At 53.5% G+C, this 20737-nt stretch overlaps 1 protein-coding gene across 3 annotated transcripts in view; it reads left to right on the top strand.

The window, feature by feature from the left end:
* Positions 1–2196: 2196 nt before the first annotated feature.
* Positions 2197–20737, top strand: part of TGFB2 (transforming growth factor beta 2) — a 69912-nt gene continuing 51371 nt past the window's right edge. The window contains exons 1-2 of one of the 3 annotated variants that reach the window (XM_036016162.1): positions 2197–3937; positions 17565–17648. In XM_036016162.1, the coding sequence (XP_035872055.1) occupies positions 3592–3937; positions 17565–17648 (430 nt within the window). In that variant the 5' untranslated portion in view covers positions 2197–3591. The remainder of the gene's footprint in view (positions 3938–17564; positions 17649–20737) is intronic. The other 2 variants (XM_028531385.2, XM_028531386.2) reach the window with 2 other exon arrangements.

Below are 20737 nucleotides of genomic sequence, written 5' to 3'. Positions count from 1 at the left end.
CAAAGGGCTGCTCACCTGAGGTGGGGGGAGTGGCTCGCCTACACCAGAAGATTCCACCAACCCCTCCCCTGGCCTGCCTTCCTGGGCTTGGGGGAAATGACGAGTAGGCTCTTAGGAATAGACCAGGGGCCTGAGGGATTGTACAGTTAGCGGCGAGTGTTCAATACACCAGGAATTGTGGGCAAAAGTGTGTATGTTCATCCCGGGGGCAGGGGGTGGCCAGGAGAGTTTACAGTCTGGGCTGTTCCTCCAGAAGTGACGGGGGTGGACTTCTGTCGCTCTGTCCACATTCTGATCTTAGTCAGTCCCCTAACCTCAGGTGTGATTGTGTCTGTACCAAAAAGGCGGTCTCCCTGCATGAGGGAGCCACAGCCTACATTGTTGGCATTGTCCCAGCGATGGGACTGGTCACTCCTGTCCCACTGCGTAGAGCTAGATCATTGCCCTTCCCAAACTGACCTCAGGGCGACAGCCTCATGCCGCTCTCAGCCACTCGAGCCCACTTCGCTTTGGCTGTGGGAGTGGCGCCCTTTCCAGCTGCTTCCATTCGAAACGGGCCCCACGGAGAGGCCCCTGCCCACGCCGATTTGTGTGCACCCTTCAGAATTACCTGGAAGTGTGTTGGAACAATTCCTTTTTTCCAGAGTCTCCCAATGCATGTTAATAAGGGGGGGGGGGGGTACACGTTCAAGGGAATTTGGAACATGCTGGGTGAAAAGGAGTTGGACAGTTTTCTGCAAAATCCTCAGAGCCTTGAACGTATGGTGGGGATTCTGCATCTGTCACAGAGTACCTGGTACCTCGCAAACGTGCATCACCCCCACATCCTTGTCTGTAAAGGCATATTCCGGCACCAGTGCGTCTCTGAAGCCCACAGTGGGTGCCAGTGTAGGCAACGGACCCGGACTGCGGAGTCCGGCTCCAGCACCTGCTGTGGCCTCGAACTCACTGCGTAACCTCTGCGCAGCAGTCTCCTCATCTACAAAGCAGCGGTGGCGTAGTAATCATACCCCCTTTACAGAGCTGCGAGCACCGAGTGACCGTACACATCTGCCTGCCCCCTCACCAGGCGTAAGGCGACATAGCTGTGTCGTAACTACACAGCCTTCTGTTTACCATCAATCTAGGCCCCACATACATGGAAAGGGCACATTTCAGAAGCCAGAGGAAGCTCCCTGTGAGCTTCCTACAGTAAAAGGAACATGTAACTAGGGAATCGTACGGAGGCTTTGAATTGGGGGGAAGATTCGACAGAGTCTCCCGTTTAAACCATCTGTCCATCAGCATGGCCGCAGCCGTGATGAAACGCAAATGTGGACTTGGGGCGACTGAAGGTGAAAGGAAAGAGGAAGGGAGAGGTGCCCAGAGGCAAGAGCGCTCCTGGTATCCATCTCCTGCGGACGAGGGTGAAAGAGAAAATGTCAAACCAGGTGTAACGGGTGACGGTAGACATCACACACCCCCCATTCCAGCCCCCCGGGGTGGATGTGATGGAAAGAACGGAGCGGCAGGGCACTGTCTAGCCCGTGGAGAAGGGGGACAGAGAGCCACCTCAAGAAGTGGCTTAGGCAGCGGTAGAAGATGCCCATTCATTCCAACAGTTCCACAAACCAGTAGGCTTCCCGCTCTGGGTAAAAAGCAGGGAGGGGTCTGTTGGGAGTGGTTTGCAGTCACATGGAGGGCCAGACTGTCACAGGCCTTAGCAATCACGCCTTAGGACACAGGCACTAGACCAGGGTCCGGGAGCGGTGGAGAGGGGTTCCACTACAAAGGCAGGAGGTGACTGTCAGACGGGAAGGCAGTCTCAGGGCCGGCCCCACCCGGGGTGAGCTGATGCCCGTTTGTGCGTGTGTTTGTGTGCAGGGCACCACACAGGAGGGGAGAGTTCCCCTGTGGAGCGAGTGATTCCGCCGGGAGGCTGTGAGCGAGCGAGCCCCACCAACTCAAACGGGAGGCTTGATAGCGCGTCCTTCGGCAGACGGGGCCAAAATGACTATATAAAGTAAATACCGTAAATCACCGTTGTCAGGGCGCACACTCCACCCCCCCCACCCCCGCCCTGCCCACACACACCCCCTCCACGGTTCAGGGCCAGCTCGTGGTCGAGGCGAGCGAGAGGACTCCTGACTATAATCCGGGCACGTCACTTTGTTGAAGGCAAACACGTGGTTCGGAGGGAATTTATAAATCTCTCCTCCCAGGCAAGCCCGTGATGTTATCTGCTGGCAGCAGACGGCTCGCTTCGAGGGGAGCTCCAGAAGCTCCCAGCGAGGGAGAGAGAGAGGGAGAGAGAGAGAGAGGGGGAGAGAGAGGGAGAGAGGGAGGGAGAGGCTGGGGAAAGGGATGCAGAGCTAGTATAACGGTCCAGGGAGCCTTTCGGGATCCGGCCGAGTGGCTGCTGGCCGCAGAAGCGGAAAGCAGGAGGGTCGATTTCAGGGTGCCCAGTGCCGACCTCCCCTAAGCGAGACAGTCCAAGGCGCAGAGCAACCAGGAGAACTGGGAAAGGGTGGGCGTCCAAGGGAAGCCCTACGCGACCCCCGTAGGAAAAAAGCTGCCCCGCAGCGGTCCCAGGGGGTGAAAAAGCCACGGCGGCGGCCGCCCGTCGCCTGTTGCCGGGTTGGCGTTTGGAGCGAGAGGAGAAGGAGGAGCAGGAGAAGGAGGGAGCTGGAGGCTGGACGCGTTTGCCAGCGGCGGCGGCGGCGGCAGCAACGTGGAGTAACCGGGCGGGTCGGCGCGCTCCGGCCGGGGTGGAGGCCACAGCGCGCGGCTCTGGGAAGGATCCTCGCCTCCTCGGCAGCTGCCGCTGCGGCCGCCGCCGACCTGAGCGGGTCCCGAGCGCCCAGCGCAGCGCAGCCACCTCCCCGCGGCGCGCCAGGCTCGCCCCCAGCGCGCGCGCCCGCGCGCGCGCACACACACTCACTCACACACACACTCACACCCTCACACACGTGTGCGCTTCTCCGCTCCCGAGCTGTTGCTGCTGCTGCCGCCGCCGCCGCCGCCGCTGCTCCCAGCGCCGCAGTGGACCGCGGGGCCCAGCCGCTCCTGCCTTAAATATATAAATTACGGCCGCGCAGCCCTCGCGCCGCTCTCGCTGCGCCCCTCCCGCCCGCGCGCCAGCTGCCAGCCCCGGGACCTCTTCCTCTCTTCCCTCTTGGCCCGAGGAGCCGAGTTCAGATCCGCCACTCCGCGCCCGAAACTGACACACTGAACTCCGTGTCCTCCTCTCAAATTCATTTCTGCCTAATAGCCACCCGTCTCTTCCCCCCACCCCCAGCCTCGTCGCTCCAAGGAAACTTTTTCTTGCTCCCCCAAGTGAGGGTTCCCCTCTGCCCGTCGTGTATTAATACTTCCACCTTGGGAACTACTGGCACTTTCTTTTTAAAGGAATTCGAGCAAGATATCTTTTTTTTTCTCCACTATTGGACATTGATTGACTCGGTCGTTTGCAAAAGTTTCGCATTAAAAAAAAAATCTACCTGATCTGTCTGTACTTTGAGACTGGTTGGTTTCTTTTCTTTCTTCCTTTCTTTTTTTTTTTTTTTGGACTTTTTTTTTTTACTTAAAAAAATTTTTTTCACCTTTAAAAAAATGCACTACTGTGTGCTGAGCGCTTTGGGGCTCCTGCATCTGGTCACGGCCGCGCTCAGCCTGTCTACCTGCAGCACGCTGGACATGGAGCAGTTCATGCGCAAGAGGATCGAGGCGATCCGCGGGCAGATCCTGAGCAAGCTGAAGCTCACCAGCCCCCCAGAAGAGTACCCCGAGCCCGAGGACGTGCCCCCGGAGGTGATCTCCATCTACAACAGCACCCGGGACTTGCTCCAGGAGAAGGCGAGCCGCCGAGCGGCCGCCTGCGAGCGGGAGCGCAGCGACGAGGAGTACTACGCGAAGGAGGTCTACAAGATCGACCGGACCCCTTACTTGTCCTCGGAAAGTGAGTTCTGTTTCCTTGCTTCCATTCCCCGAGGCTTAGCGCTCGCTGCCCGAGTCTCTCCAGAGGGCCACCACCGCGGGGGTCGCCCTTCCCTGTCCGCGTCCCCCGCTCCGTCTTCCCTTCTCCGCTCCCTCGTCCCACCCACCTCCTCGCCACTTGTGGGCTCGGGAAATGTAGGCTTGAAAACCTCGCCTTTCGACTGTACTTTCTCCATTCCTCCCTTCCCCCACCCTCTCCTCCGTCCTTTCTAAGGCGTTATTCCCTCTTTCTCGCCCCTGAAACTCTTTGCCCAGCCACCAGCTAGCAGTCAGCTCCCCTCCGTCACCCGAGAGGGGCTCCCTGGGGCCGAGTTCGGCAAGGGAAATCTCGGTGGGTTTCTTTCCTGGTCCCCGATGGCCGTGGACGCGGTCCGGCTGGTGCATGAAGGGTTAAAAAAGAGTGGCTCAAAGCTAGGCTCGCCGGAAGGCGCCCCTCTCCGTGCCGAACTATCAAATGGCTCCCCCAGCTTCCCCATTGTCTCGGGCTCCCCCCAAAATGTCAGCATCGCCAAGACAAACCCGATTTGGTGAAACCCCTCGAAAAACCTACCTCCGCGAACCCCCGATTCCTGAACCTATTGCCACAGCTGCGTGTTTGTGTCCCCCAAAGTGGGGGCCGGCTCTTCCAGCCACGGCCCCTTCTTGGTGTCACCTGGAGCGTTGGAAAGGACCACTTTGTTTCCGACGCTGCCGAAGGGGGGTTGCCTTCGCGTTATTTTCCAGAATCCACTCAAACCTGCCCTCCTTCAGCTCGCGGTCTAGCAGGTCATTTTTCTTACGCGTTTATTTTTCTCCCTCTTGAGCTCTGGGTTCCTGCAGCGACTGGGGTGCATTCCTAAATCTCAGAGAGAGTAGAGCACAGCTGATTTTTTTTTTTAAATAATAACTAAATAAACCGGCTTCTCCAAGGGCAGTGACTTCAAAACCAGCTGGTAGACAGTAGCCATGGGAGTGAAGTGATTTATTGGGGAGTTCCTTGGGGGGTTGGGAGGGGGACAGTTAGCTTAGAATTAGTTCCAAGTTCTTAAGGGGAAAAAAAAAGGAAAGAAGAAGGATCCAAGGATACCTGAGAGGGTTAAATACCAGGAAGAAGAAGGAAAAGGGGGAAAAAAAGCTTCTACATTTGCTTAGTCCAAACCCCAAGTTGTAAACTTTTCATTGGTTGCCCGCTTCTCCCCACCCCGTCCCCTGCCCTATATGCGTGCTGCCTTCAGACAGTCTCCGTGTCTTTCCCCCCCCCGGACAGATAACAGGGCCATCTTGATCGTCTCATCCTCCCTCGAGGTTCTAGTCGTGGGGTGGGGCTTTCCTTTTTTAATATTCCTTTTTAGCTGGGCAAGTCACAGCTTTGCTGCTCGCCCGGTCTCCTGCCGGACAGTCTCAGGATCCGGGGAGCTCAGCCCCGTCTTCCCCGTGACCTGGCTTGTGCTGCGGTTTCTCCTCTTGTGCAAGGGCAGAGGGCAGAGGCAGGGGGAGCCCGGCAGGCAGGATTTCACTGCTGTCATCACGGCACCGTCCACCCCGGTGGCGGGTGGACGCCGCACCCCGGTTATGCCCCGCGGAGAGCAGAGCTTTCTTGTCTGGGGTGGAGCCAAGGAGATTTTTTTTTAGGCAAGGAACGTTCAATGTAATTAGTCCAAAACCATTGAGACCAAACAGGGGGTTGAGTCAGTTTGCTTTCTCCGGCAAGTGCATGGTTGCTGCCGGTATCCGGGCAGACAAACAAGTATGTTATACAGAACCTGACCAGGTCAGCCCTGCAGGCCTGTTGCCTGCAAAAACGCTCGTGAGCTGCCAGGGCTTTTTAACAGAGGAGGTCTGAATCCGCCGTGGTGAGATAGGTGTGTGTGGGGGGGGTGTGGCGAGTGGCCCAAGGAGCTGCTAACCCTTTGTTCTTCCAAGCGTAGGAAAGCTCAGAGGGCTGAGATGATCTGACCCAGGTTCACGGTCATTGCCCAACAGGAAAATCCTCACAGTGTCAGGATTTCAGAAGATGGCCTCTCAGGTCAGCGGGCAGAGGCCCTTCTCCTGTCCACCCCTAGCCACCCAATAAATTAAAACTTCTGACGAGTCCAATATAAAAAAATATGTACTATTAGGTTTCATACAAAAAAAATATACAGGCTTCTTCAAGCCTGGCTCGTGCAGGGGGGTTCAGGAGCAGGAAACCATGCAAATTGCAGACCTGACCATACTGTGCGGGGGCTGTGGCCCATGTTATAGAAAGTAGGTTAACTGATTTTCCAGCACTTTCTAGTTATACTGGAATATAGTAAACCCTTCCAAAAAAAGAAAAAAGGAAGAAAAAAGAAAATCACTCCACCATATTTTTAAAGAGCAAATTGAAAGTACAGCACCGACTTCTGCACCAACATTTCCCCATCAGGACCTCGTCTGTGGCCATGGGGAGGGACCGTGCCTGTCACTTCTTGCCGGTGACTTCAGCGAGGGTCAGGAGCCTCAGAGGCGAAGGCATGGGAAAGATCACTGGTTCATTTTTTACCACCAGCTTATAGTGTTCAGGGAGTGACTGCAGCTCAAATATTACAAATATGCTCTAATTATACTCAACGAGCTATATATCATTACGGATGGCTGATAGCCCTTGGTGGGACATTTTATACAGTTCAGACTAAATATTTTTAGCAACATGGAAATTTAAAAGTAAAAATATAAGAGATATTGTATATGCCTTCAGGCGTATTTTGTCTTAAATATTATCCTTGGCCCAGCGTGCTGTATAAATACAGTAAATATGAATAGAACTGGCCAGTTGCCAGTCTCCTAGGATGAATTTTAGTCAAGAAAGGTATTTATGGGATATAAATAATACTGCGTCAACACTTAAAGAAGGAGTCTGATTAGTTTTGAATTTACTCAGATTGATGTTTTCACACGCTGTTAGTTTAAGGCTCGCAGTGGGCTGGTGCTTCGGTTTACCGATAGTTTACCTAGTGGGATTGGGAGGATTTCTCCTCCTTTTGACAACCCATGTGAAGTTCAAGACACATCTTTTCAAAAGACACTGCACCAGGCTTTAGAAATTCAGCAAGAGCAACTTCCTTAACGAGACAAGGTGTCAAGTGATTGGCAATTACAGTCCGTAGAGGCTTGGAGAGTCAAAGAGAGAGAAACCAAAAGTTTCATTTTCTGTTGTGCCCTTTTTCATAGCTACAAGTCGGGCACTGGCTGTGGCTGTAACTGTGGTGATCCGTCCCCCCCCCTACCACACACACACACACACATACACATGCACACACGCCACACACCCCCCCTCAGGATACATTTGGCAAAGTCCTGGGATATTTTTGGTTGTCCTGACTGGGCGTGGAGAGGTGCTGTAGGCATGTGGTGGGGAGAGGCCAGAGGTGCTGCCGATCACCCCACAATGCACAAAGCCGCCGCCTCTCCCCCTCCCCCACACCAGAGAATTATCCGGCCCAGCGTGGCAATAACGCCCACATGGAGAGGCCCCAGTAAGCCCAGTATTTATTTTGGGGGCACTGAATTCTGCTAGTAATACCTTTTTAAAAGTAATCACCTAAAAATAAAATTTCTGTGATCAGAAGGACATTAAAATGAGAGCATCCCACAGAAAGATAACCAGAAAGTTATGTTCACTAAAGAGGAGTATGAATTGGACCGTTTTGTATAGCGTAGGCTTTTTAAAAAGGATCTTAAAACACCTAACTTAGAGATGCCCAAGCTTCCCATTCATTTAGCCCAAGAAAAGGCACCCCCCCACCGCCACCCATCAGTAACTCAGTCAGCAACAACGTGATGTCCGTCAGAACAAAGACAAGTGAGAACTTATCTCGGATTTTCCTTGCAAAGAAAATAAGCAATTCATGTTCGTGAAGAGTGGCTTCTCCAAGCCAGGCAACCGAAGCAAGCCAGTGACCATGTTGGTTTATCCCATCCCGTTGAACTAGATAAACTGCAGCTTGCAGCCCGAAACAACACAGTGAGGTTTCTTGCGTCACCGTCTCACGGGCAGGTCAAGCACTAGAGATCCAACACTGTTCGTGTCTGTGTCCCCTGCGATTTTTCCAGTGACATCGTGGGATGTAGACAGAATGAATCCCATTAGCGCTGTGCTTTGGAGAAACGCGACTGAAGATTCTATTCGTGGGTACACCTTTCTGAGCACAAATTGCCGGCCGATGGGCCGCTTGCCCAGGGAAGGAAAATCTTAGCAGTTGCTGGAACAGAGTTGTATTTTTGCTTAACGTTCAGGGTTTTATTTTTTAAGATTCTCTGTGTGTGGGTGTGTGCGAAAGATAAACAGAGAGACAGAGGGAGAGATCAAAGGCAGACGGAACCCCTCGGCTTGTGCACAATGACTGAGTTATTAACAAACAACAGGCCGGCTTGAATTCTTGCATTTTTATTGCATCATTGCTTGTACTAACTCTAGTGTCTAATTGTGGTTGCATTTAACTTAGGCCACATTCTCTGTCAGGATTTCCTCTCTGCTCTTTCTTTTACTTTTCAAGGACTAGGAAAAAACCCTCAAAGAAATATACTGTTTATAACCTAAGCAGTTGGGCCGTCTTTGTTGCCAAGTGAGGCCGGCCTGCTTAGGGCCTCTCCGGAGGAGGACTCCCCTCCCCCAGGGAGGCTGGGCTCTGTAGCAGGAGGGGCAGGTGGGGACCACTTGGCCTCCCAGAGGGTCGTGGAGCCCTCCGTGTCTCCACAGCGGCCCCTGGGGTCGACTTCGGGAGCTGCGCCTTCTGTAGGATGACGTCTCCCTGATGCAAACGTGCTGATGTAACGTCCTCACAGCATCCTCCGTATAAAGATATCAGAGAATGACAGATCGGCATTCCTAGAGGACGAGGCCATGTGAAAACAGGGCTAGTGACTCACTGTTGATTCACCGTCAGATCTGGGCTAGAACCGAGGAGGTCCCTGGACTCCCAGGCCTTTGCCCAGAGATGACAGCACCGTCGGGGCAGCATTTTAGAAGCTTAGTGAAGGAGCCTGGCCCCAGGAGAGAGGTGCAGGCCGACCATGGAGGTGGGACTCGGGTCCACCCCCGCCTTCCCCATCACTCCCACCCGCCTCTGCAGGCTCAGGAGGAGGGTGAGCTGCCAGCGGAGAGACGGCATGGAAGAGTCTGGAAACAGCTCCTCCGTCTGTCTTGATGTAGCGCTCCTGGCACTGGAGGGTCCTGGAGAGAGGCCTCGGACTCCCCAGGTGTGCGCACTCTCCTCGGGAAGCCTCCCGCTGGAGGGTGGATTCCGTTTTTCAGGCTCCCAACAGCTCACCGAAAGGTGCCTCTGGCCAGAGATAAACAAAACGTTCCCATTGTCAGTCTGAAACCATATGGTGCACTTTTCTTTCTCCAGATTCTTCCAACCGAGATCACTTTTTAGCCTCAGAATTCTCTCATGGCCTCTGGCCATTTCAAGTTGGACAACATGCAAGGACAGGGCTCTCGGACGGGTCTGTGTAGATGACAAACCTTGCCTCTGTCCTTTCTTTAGGGAAATTTGGAGGGGCATCTCATGCTCCACCCACAAATGGGTGGCTGTTGTTGTTGTTTTGGTTGTTGTTTGTTGTCTTTCGTGTTTTTCCTGACCTCTCACATCCGGAAGTGGGGGTTGAATCATGCTCCAGTGTGAACCCCGCCTTCCTTCCTGCACTGGCTTCGTGGCCTTGACCCAGCACACACACCCCCTTGACCTCTTCCCTGCAATATCCGAATTGCTTCATGTTCTTCGGGAAAATCCGCATCGGGTGGCCGCCGGCCTCGCTGAACCGGGCCTGAGCTCCTTTCCCTGCAAAGGTGAGCACGAGTCTCGCCCCGTAGGGGCGTGAAAGACGGAGGGCGGCAGGTGTAAAGCACCTCGCTGCTCTCTGACACTCGGGAGGTGGCTCTAACGCATCGCATCTCAAAACCATGGGTTTTAAGATGCACCTTATTTATTGTATGTGCCGCTAAGGAAGAAATATCACTGACAAGTCATCCTAACGTGCCATGGATGATGAGATAGGAAAGGAGATATTTTAGACATTTTAAAAAAATATGATTAAAAATGGGTGTTCTAGAACCCACTCCCACGAGCCTGGGATGTCTTGGGACCTGCCTCTCCCTCTTGTCCTTGTAGGTTCCACTCAAGGGATCTGTCCCCTTGCACACTCAGACTGTTCCTGAGGGGGCCTTTGCTGCGTAAGGGGCTGGGAAAGGAGACCGGCGTGGCTGGTCAGCCACCTTGTCCGGCTCTGTCTAGACAGCTACGAAGCCCCTGCTTGGGAAGTTAGCCTCCTTAGGGAAGACCCCAGACGTCTTAAGTAACATGGCGGACTTTTCAGGGTCTGGCCCCTCCTCCTTGCTCCGCCCCACCTCTTGCTGAATCTCAAAAACCACACTCCGCCCGCGTCGCCCTCTTTGCCTTCGCCCAAAGGGGCAGGTTATCCTCATGCCCTTCGGCCTTCGTTTATGCTGTTTCTCCCACCTGGAGATCCGTCTTGTAACACCTCTCAACATCCTTTGTGGTTTAGTCACGTGCCACCTCCTCAGAAACCGTCTCCCAGTTTCCCAGCCGTGGTTAATTAGCTCTTCTCCTGCGCTCTCGTGAGGCTGATACCCATCTCTCTCTCTCTCGCGGCCTCTTTTCTTTGCTGCTCGTAAACGCTAGCTGTGTTCGGACCTGTCTCCCTCCCTGGTTTGGAAGCTGCCCCACAACAGGCACCGGCTTGGACTTACCTGTGCTGTTGTTAGAGAGACGAGCATGTTGTATCTGCTCAGTACACCCTGGTTAAATGAATGAGCGTTTCCCTTTAGAGAGTCCGACTGAGCCACCAGAAGAAGGATTGATGAATTCCAAGCATCAGGGCCAGGGGATGTGTGGAGACGAAGGCCGACTCACCTTCATTAGCGAGCAGGGCACCGGGGCTGGGTTAGATCACACCTGTGCCGAAGGCAGCAAGGCTCGCCTGGCCCTGCATTGCCTCGTCCCGGTCTTCCAGATAAAGATGAAGATGATGGTGATGATGACACTGATGAAAGCTGACCTGCATTGGGTACCTCCTGTGTGCCGGGCACAGCTTGAAATATATATTTTTTAAGATTTTATTTACTTATTTTTAGAGAGGAAGGAAGGGAGAAAGAGAGAGAGAAACATCCATGTGTGGTTGCTGGGGGCTGTGGCCTGCAACCCAGTCATGTGCCTTGACTGGGAATCGAACCTGTGATGCTTTGGTTCACAGCCCGCACTCAGTCCACTGAGCTATGCAAGCCAGGGCAGCTTGAAATATTTTACATGCTCACAAGCACCCCAGGAAGGTTATTGCCCTGTCATTGATTGTTATTGCCCCGTGGCACAGGAGGACATCGATATTGCTATTCCTATCAGTGATGTTCTATTGAAAAGAAGGATTTTAATTTCCACAAAGAACAGAGGCCCTAAAATAGAGGCCAGGGAATGGAGAGCCTGACTCTCCTGCCCTTTTGCAGAGCGACGCAGCACACCCATGAAACGGCGCCTCTCCTGTCCTACACGAGAGCACACCCAGAAGCTCCGCATTCTTTCCCTGCCAAAGGGAATGCCCCTGAAGCCAGGCACCCAACCCTGGGCCTTTGTTCTTGCCTCCATTGCGTTCAGCCTTTATCCCTGCTTTTGGTTGACAAAAAAAAAATTGTGATTTATCCAGTCTCTTGGTCCTCGTCTTTAATGGCGACCGTGTCTTCTGCAACATTTTGATACGTTTGATTGATAGGGGATTCAGCTGGTCTCTTCCGGAGAATTCGTCTATTTGGGAAGGCAGGATGGCATGGTGTGGTGTAGTGTGCTGAGCACGGAGTGTACAGACAGACAGGCCCAAGGAGCAAAAGAAGGAGAATGACAAACGGACTCTCCGAGGCCAACAGGGAAGACGTGGCTTCAGAGATAAGGAGTCAGACCCAACTCGGTCCCAACTCTGGCCGTTGTAGAAATGGGGTCTTGGGTGGGTTCGCCACTTGGCTCTCTCCGTGTAAGTTAGCACAGCTGCCTTGTTGACCTTGAACTTGCTTCCTGCTGAATTCAGACCTTGGCTCGGCCACTACTGGCCTTGTGGCCGGGTTGCACCCAACCTCAATTCCCTCACTTGTAGAGATAAAGAAGAGAATACCCACCCCCTGGGGTTGTAAAGGTGTGACAGTGACTGGTGCAAAGGAGGCCCCGGGGCAGCTGCTTCTGGCGCTTAGTAGGCCTGCTGTGCACGGCAGCTCTTAGTCGCTGAACCTCAAACGCCCTTGACTTTAAGATGCACCATTATTTGATACGCCCCTAAGAAACAGACCATCGCCAATTCATGGTAACATGCCACCGATGAGGTAGAAATGCGGGCCTCCGGCATTCCTCCAGCCCCAGGGATTTGAGGGACGTAAGGCACACGGAGGAAGCTTTCTGGATACACGGCCCGGACCTTCTGGATGTAGTTGGGCGCCTCTCCAACCTCCACAGGCAGCTGTGCGCTCTCATACTCGCTGGTCCCCCGGGTCCCGTTCACCGGCAGGCAGACCCCCTCCCTGGTCTCCCTTGCTGCCCCCCTGTGGGTCACTCTGCCACAGGCTATTCCTGAAGAGGGACCTCGTGTTTCTGAAGTCAGGGCACAGCTGTTCGAAGATGAGAGGTTGTGGGGGGTTTTTTTGGAGATGTTGTTTGTTTCAGGAAATGTTGTAGCATCTTTCCAATCCCAGGACAGAAAGAGACAAATGCTGTGACTTAGGTGGTGGCTCTGCGCATTCGGCTTTCCCAACCTCACCCGCACCACGCGGACAAGTACCACGTCTGTCTTCACAGGCTGGTGCGCAGGCAGCTCCCGTCCACGGCGCTGGGCTGTGTCACACAGAACATCTCCCTTTGTCGCTTCGACTTGCGAACGAGAATAGTCTATTCTCTATGCAAATAGTCTATTTGCATAGACGGCACAGCCACTGGTCTATGCAAATGTAACAAAGACAGCATTTACTAATGCATTTTAAGAGTGCTGAACTATTGTTGCCAAATCATCCATAAATGGGAATTTTCTGGGAAATATAACTTAATTTTTTGAGTTTAGGGTTCATTTCAATTTTGTTAACGCTTCTCAGACTAAGTCCGTTCTCTTTATACCACCCAGAACAGTAACTTCATCATTCTTCCGCTTTGGGGGTTCATTCTTATTGGGTCACTAATTTCCCCATCCATGGACTTAATCTCATTTTCACGCCTGCTGTGACACCTTAATGACAGTACAGCTGAAGTCGTATTTCTTTATCATAAACTCTTCTAATTAAGTTGACAGTTGACAAAAGCCAAAACGGTGAATTGCTTATTTGGAGTCTACTTTAGAGGGGGAAAAGTAGCCCAGACCGAAGACAGGTCTTTGCAGGAGGTGGGTGATGTGGTAGAGGCGCCGTGACCCTGGGAGTCTGCCGGGGCTTCCTGTGGGGAAATGTTTCCACGTGCAATCTCGTCACTTGGCACTTGGGGCTTTGGAAGTCAAGGAGAGGGACAGAGGTTGGCGTCAGAGGCCCTGACTTTTATCCAGAAGTGGCTGGGCAGGGACAAAGCTAAGTTATAGCTGTCACCTCAGGTTCTGAAGCAGCACTGGCACCCTTAGATATAAGTCTGTGTGAAAACCATGTTGAGCCCTGGCTGGTGTGGCTCAGCTGGTTGGAGCGTTGCCCCATAGACTGAAAGGTCACAGGTTTGATTACCAGTCAGGGCATGTACCCAGGTTGTGGGTTCGATCCCCAGTCAGGGCACATATGAGTAGACAGCCAATTGGTATTTCTTTCTCACATATCTCTCCCTCTCCCTCTCCCTCTCTCTCTCTCTCTCTCTCTGTAATGGAAAAATGTCCTTGGGTAAGACTTTTAAAAAATCATGTTGATTTGAGTAATGACTTAGTCCTTCATGTGTGCCTCCTCACAGGATTAAGCCTCACATTGTTCAGTGGGTTAGCACAGGTCATGGCCGGCCCCGTGCACGGAGTCCTGAGTGACCACCATTTCACCCAAGGAGTTTGGGCTTCCCTCCTCCCCAGAATGAGGGCCCTGGGGCTGGTTTGTCTTCGAGGGAGAGAGATTTCAGAAGAAGCCCACTGTCAGAAAACGTCACCATCAGTAACGCAGCTAGGTATATGGCACCGGGTCCAATTTCATTAATGCTTTGGCACCGGTGCTCAGATTCTAGGAGGTGGGTCTTGAGCCAAGCTGACCCCCAGTCACTGGGACCAGCAGTTTGTCCTTTCTCAGGACCATTTGCCGGGAGTTCTCTGAGTCAAAAGTCATTGTAGTGCAGTGTCCAGAAGAGACGACTGTGCCCACTTGTGGAATTGCTGTAGTCCCCAGACAGGTGTTTGTGTGAGGGTGGGGGAGGGGTTGAGGCAGGCATTTAATCGGACATGGAGTTTCAGGAGCCTGTCTAATGGCATTGAATTCTGTGGAAAGTACCACTGTAGCGAGAAAGACCGTACCTCTGTCTTACAGACACTGTCACACCACACAAAACCTCTGCTTGCTCAGAACAAACAGCCCTCGATCCACTTGGTTGGGGTGCTTTGAGATCCAATGAGATCTGGTGGAAGACCGGTGGTTCTTGAATTTTACCGAGCAGAGAATCACCCTTGCTGCTTACTACGAATGTGGATGCCCCACCCTCCTCCCTCTCTTGCATCCAGATTATTGTTCGGTCACTTGAAGCTGAGTCTTGGGCAGGCTGTTCAGAAAGACACTCTGGAGACACTGGGTATTTCTGTTGTTGTGCTGTGTCTTAGTTTTGTCATCACAGGCAAACATGAACCCCACTACTTTTGTAGTTCAATTCTTTGTCTTTGTTATTTCTATTAATTGGCTTGAGAGAGAGAGTGGGGATGAGAGAGAGAGAGAGCCAGAGAGAGAGAGAGAGACTGAGTTGTTGTTCCACTCATCCAAGCACTCATTGGCTGATTCTGGTATCTTCTCTGACCAGGAATTGAACCCACAACCTTGGCGTAGCGGGACGATGCCCTAACCAACTGAACCACTGGCCAGGGCTTCCCTGTCTTTCCGTTTCCCTGTAAATTACTTCAGTTCCAGGACTGTTTCTCTGTCACGACTTCTGTGTGCCCCACAGGCCCCCGTTATGAATCACTGAGTGCCCAGGTACATCTAGAAAGTGCTATTTCTCCAAGACGGTTAATGTCTCAGATTTTTTCCTAGGGTTTCCTATTTTAAAGTGGCCTTGTTTCCCACAGGGCCACGTCGGTCCCATAGATTGTTGAAAATTGGTATTCTTTTAAACTAAGACTTGCTTTCTTTAACTTAAATAACCACCATTTGCATCACTTATCTCTCCATCCAGTTCATGGTTTTAACCTCTGAGCCTCTGGGTTGGCCCCAGACCACCCCACCCTTTGGCCTGGCTTAAAAACAAACAAATGAGCAACCACAGCAACAACAAAACAAACAAACAAACAAACAAACAAAAGAAGATTTCGACAAGGCACCCAATAGCAGAGTGAGAGGAACCCACAGGTGCCTCCTTGCAGCCCGCCTGTCGGAAATTGCAAATGGCAGTAGCAACCTGGCCTTGTTTCCGCTCAGACTTCCTTTGACCCGGTTGCCCTGGGACAAGTTCAAGGATCTGGGTCCCATTCATAGAATTGTCCCACAGCAGCCAGGAAAAGGAGTTAAACCCCGCCCCTGAAGACATGCATGGGGCCCTGGTTGGGGGAAAAAGTCTACGCTGCCTTTCTTGGGTGACGCTGAGTTTTTCAGGGAAGGCGACTCTCAGCATCTCTTTTTAGAGGTCAGACAGACGCGAGCGAGGAACCTTTGACTTGCCCATCTTGGGACAACCCGTGCGTGCCCAGAGTAGCTTCCTGTCCTTGCCGACTGGTGGGAATCTGAGGGAATTTTCTTCCCGGGAGACCCCGGGGAAGGCTCTAAAAATAAACGGCGTGTGTGCTCATGGGTGAGGACATCCTCCCAGGTGACAGGTGGCCACTGGCAACCGCCCGTGGAGCCCGCGTGGCAGCGGTGTGCCCCAGAAACCCAGGTGTGGGCCCCGCCCTGCCACATGGGTTGCCCAGGGTCCCGGGTCTCCATCAGAGAGGGTTCCCTCGGGGGGAGGTGGGGTCCCCCAAGGTGTGGAAACAGGTCGCTGAGATCTTGTTAGTGGGCAGAAGGCTGGCGACGGTAAGAAGAAGGGGGTGGAAGAAGTCTTTCCGATCTACGTTCAGTTTGAGAGAACAAAGGGACAGGTCTGGGAGAACCATGATGGGGGGGAAATCCGTGCGGCCACCGTCTTTCATTAGAAGCAGTTTCAGGTCAGGACTGAATAGCAACGGCGCGGTTTCCAGCACAGTGGTCCCAGCCTTTTTTCGCACCGGGGCCCGGTTTTGTGGAAGACAGTTTTTCCCCAGACCGGGGTGGGGGCTTGACTTTCAGCACGATTCAAGTGCATTACGTTCAAGCTCACCTCCTGCCATGCAACCCGGTTCCTAAGAGACCCAGACCGGGCGGCCCGGGGTCTGGGGACCCCTGTCCTAGAACACGTGCCCCAGGCAGAGGGCAGCTGCGTGGACAGGCCCTCAGTCTATGTCAGGAGCCAGGACAGAAGCCTGTCCAAGCCAGGCCCCGGAGCCAGTGAGGAAGGCTTCCATCCACTCAGTTAGGACGCTAACGCGTTACATCCTCGACGACGTTCTGTTCGTCAGTCCCATTTCAATCTCCGAGTAACCCTCAGGGTTGCACGCATTACGGCCACTTTCACTGGATAGAAACAGGCCTGGGCACCTCAGGGCACTTGTCCCCGGAAATTGGTGACAGACCAGGGTTTACTCTCCCCACCTCCTTGTGCAAAAACCCTGTGCTCATAATTCACTGGCTCTCCCAACGACTCGGCAGCCTTGGAACACCGAGCAGGGCTCCCTCGTCCATTCTCGGCGTCATTTCTAAATGACAACAGTACGGCGGGCCGGTGCAAGGCCTGGTTGCTCTTACGTTAAAGGGAGCGAAGCTCCAAGCCTCGGGCGGTAATAACAATGACGGGGGATAGGTTTTACCGCATTCCAGGAGCCCTCCGCGTCTCGGTGGGGGCTCGGCAGCCCCAGACCCATCAGTAGACACTTGTGCCTTTGCCTCACTCGAGAAGGAGCGTTCTCGTGCGGGTGGGGAATGATGACAGGTGGTTTTAAGCCACCCCAAACCTAGGCCAACCAAATGAGAACCAGACCTTGTATCCTTAATAGGTAGGCTGTCTTTTGTCAGAGGAGGTCAAGGCCGCTCCTATTCCTCTTTAATAGAAGTCAAGGTATTTATTTTAACATTTCGGTGTATCAATTGCACACTGTTATTTTAACACTTAGACCGTGTTAGAGGGAGAAGTGAACTCAGGAGTCCGACGGCTGGTGACGGGGGTGCCAAACGCCTGGGACCAGCATCCAGATCGCCCCCGTAGACTTGCAGTGTCCACTCCCCCGGCCCCGAGCAGCAGGGACCATGTATCCCTGGGGGGGAAAACGATCAGAATGTGCATTGCGTCCCTCTCCCGCTTTGAGTCATTGTGTAGCTCTGCGCGAGGCGTGTCGTCAGTAAAATAGCTAATGACTGTGCTTTTTAAAACTCCTAGCTGTCTGCCCAGTTGTTACAACACCCTCTGGCTCAGTGGGCAGCTTGTGCTCCAGACAGTCCCAGGTGCTCTGTGGGTACCTTGGTGAGTACTCTTGTCTGCTTTATACTCCTTTGACGTAGTGATGTCGGCTCTCTCTGTCCTGTGTGTGTCCTGTGGGGAGGTGGTCCGCGGCTTGGTGCAGTCCTGAGACGCAGCCTGGCACACGGGGGGGGCCCCTAACTTTTTAGGCGGCCATGTCTATGGGAAATGCTCATGACCAGCTCTGAAATGATGGGATGGCTCAATGGGTGTAAGTGACAGGATGGATGGCGGGGTGTCTGAGAGAGGTGTCCTCAGGGTTAGAGGGACCGGAAATATTGATCTTCTGACCCCCACGGAGGATACTCCCTGGAGGGCTGGACCATACAGCCAGAAGGTCAAGGGTCCTCTTGTTTTCTCTTTTTTTTTTTTTAATATCTGATTTAAATGTCCTTATTTCTGGCACATAGTATTTGCCCAATTAATGAGGAGATTTTTTTTTTTCCTCTGCTTGGAAGTTCTAGAGGGAGGCTTAGGGGAGAGTTATGCCAATGCCATTATTTGTGACCTTCATGTTGTCATTTCCGGGTTGCATGAGAAAATGGGTTGCCCTGGGGACGAGACCCCAGCCCACTGGACCTGGGCACTGGCCACACGCTCACACCACTTAGCCCTGACCCTCAGAGCCAGTGCCACGTGCCAGGCCGGGGGGGCACCCATGCCAGAGGTCTCACTCTGCTTTGGAGCATGCATCAATTTAGCCGGCTTTTATTGAGCGCCTACTGTATGCTGGGCAATGAGACCACTGCCAAGAGCAGGAGTCAGATGATCCGGACACTGAAGAACTCAGGGGCCCCAGCTGCCCCCTGGCCGGGGCCTAGGAAGAGAGGAAGGAGACCTCTGACCCGGGCACTGGTTCGCTCTGAGTTCTCAAGGCCCCGAGAGGTCTGGGTTATACTGATTCTGAATGTGGGCAAGGGTGCCAGCGAGGACAAAAGACGTGCTTTCATTACCCTAAGAGATGTCTGATTCGCTGGCACCCCCTGCTCTGTCATGGATCGTGCTTAACCTTGCTTCTTAGGAATCAAGGAATAAAGTGGTTTATTTACAGTGGCCCAAGCTGGGGTTTCCTCAGAAAAAGCACCGATTCTGTTGAGACATACATTTATTTCAGCCCGGAAAGCCTTAGACTGCCCCGCTAGAAGCCGCCGTGGGGATACAGGAATGAGAGGTTTCGTCCATGCTTTTCAAGGTCTCCTTTGTGCGAGAGCTTTTGTGTTATAGTCAGCCTCTAAATGTGCATTTGATTTCACTGTCTTAACCAAGGAGTTAATTGTCTGATTTTGTTTTTTCTCCAGTAGCTTTTTGGAAAAGGACAAGGGAGAGAATGACAGAAGGGAAACATTTGTTGAACATCCTCTATGTCCCTGTCACTTAACACGCCTCCTCCGGGTCCTGCCCACGTTGCGGGTTGGTCGGGCGGGGGCGGGGGGGGGGGGCCAGAGGACACTCCGAGCTTCTCAGGACACCGTGGCCTGGGAGGCAGACGCCAGGTCCTCGCGCCTGGAGCTCACTGGTGGCTGGGCCACGCCCCGAGTTCTGATTTGGCCTTCACGTTCGCCACCACGCTGCCCAAGCCCCAGACTGTTTTTTTTTTCCTCCCTTTTGCTTTTCCTTGGGAATCCTGTCCCTCACTGTTACAATTTCCTTACCTGCTACTTTGCACTGGTGTCCTTCCCACGTCCTCCTCCCACAGTAAACACATGGAGAGGCCGGCCCTCTGCGTGGTTCTGCCCCTCAGACACCCCGCACTTGGGGTTACTCTTGGCCATTTCCGTGGCCGTGAGCATCCCTCTCTCTGGGCTGAGGGAACATTGGAATCCCACCTTGCTCTGGGCCCTGCTTCCAGGCCGGGGGGGAGCACCCTGCCAACCCCTCCCAGGCCTTCCACGCGAGACTGCCGAGCGGTGGGGCTCCGCAATTTTTTTTTTGTCTCTGTTCTTAGAAATAGTAATTGAGTAAAAATGTAAGTGAGCCGATGCCAGGCGGCACGCAGCCAGGGTCAGGGTGAATTTCTCCATGCTGAGCAGAGGCCGGCCGTGCCAAGCAGCTCCAGGGCCATCCCTGTCACCTTGCGTGAACCTCGCCTCCATTCCAAGGAGACGTTGGGAGCGGCCGGAGGGAGCTGGGGCCCGTGGCGCCTCTCACTCACCCCGCCCACTGTGACCCGGGTGCAGGCGACAGCGGCTGTCCCGACCCCCAGTGACAGGCCTTAGGGCCCTGGTCTCCACTGGCTTCAGTAACAGCCTCTGGGAGGTGACGTTGTTCTTGCTGCTCAGAGGCTGCGTGGATGCTGCATCGTTTCTGTCTTGGTGAAGTCATTTCCCTCCCCCCACCCCAAGGACTGATTAGGGTGGAGTTAGTCTGCCTGCGAGTTTTTCTAATTCCATATAAAGGTTCCGAAGATACGCCACAGAAGGAGTCTGTCCGTGAATGAATGGACTTAAAGTCATGAAAGCCATGTCAGGTTTGTGTGTGGGTGTGTCTTTCAAGCATTTGCTGAGCAAGAGGCGTTAAGTGGCTTGGTGAAGATTTCAGAGTGGTGCTTCTCCAAGGGCGGGAAGCAGATTCCCGGGCCTGGCCCAGAGCTGCGGGGCAGTGGGCTGGGGTGGGCGGAGCCTAGGCATCTGCATATTTGAGTGGCACTGCCATTCATTTCCATGTCACTACAGTTCCCTGCTGCGCTAGGCAGGGGCTGCTCTGACGGGGGGCTCTGTCCACAGCGGTCCCCCAGCACAGAAGGGTTCAGAGGGGTCTCTGCTTCATCAGCCGGTCCTGAGAGAGCAGGACCCTGAATTCCCAGCACGGCCACGTTCCACCCGGGATGGTGCATGTCCCCAAATGTGTGCAGAGAGTGAGGTAGACTTGTTAGTCACACACGTCACACCTCCTCACCCCAGAGGGGACAACGAGTGTGCACGGAATTAAATTACTCACACGCAGGGAAGGTGGAGGGCTAGTTTGGAAGTTACATGGGGGAGTGGCTTCTCCCACCCAACGGCCTTCCCCTGGGCAACGGTGGCGTGAGAAGATTTTCAAAACTAATGTCTAGTCTAAGTGACATGGACCTTCTGATATATAAGTCAGTGGGT

The sequence above is a fragment of the Phyllostomus discolor genome, chromosome 15 (assembly GCF_004126475.2).
Source record: "Phyllostomus discolor isolate MPI-MPIP mPhyDis1 chromosome 15, mPhyDis1.pri.v3, whole genome shotgun sequence".
Taxonomy (NCBI): domain Eukaryota; kingdom Metazoa; phylum Chordata; class Mammalia; order Chiroptera; family Phyllostomidae; genus Phyllostomus; species Phyllostomus discolor.
The sequence above is the reverse complement of the archived record's forward strand: the minus strand, read 5'-3'. Positions and strand labels throughout refer to the sequence as shown.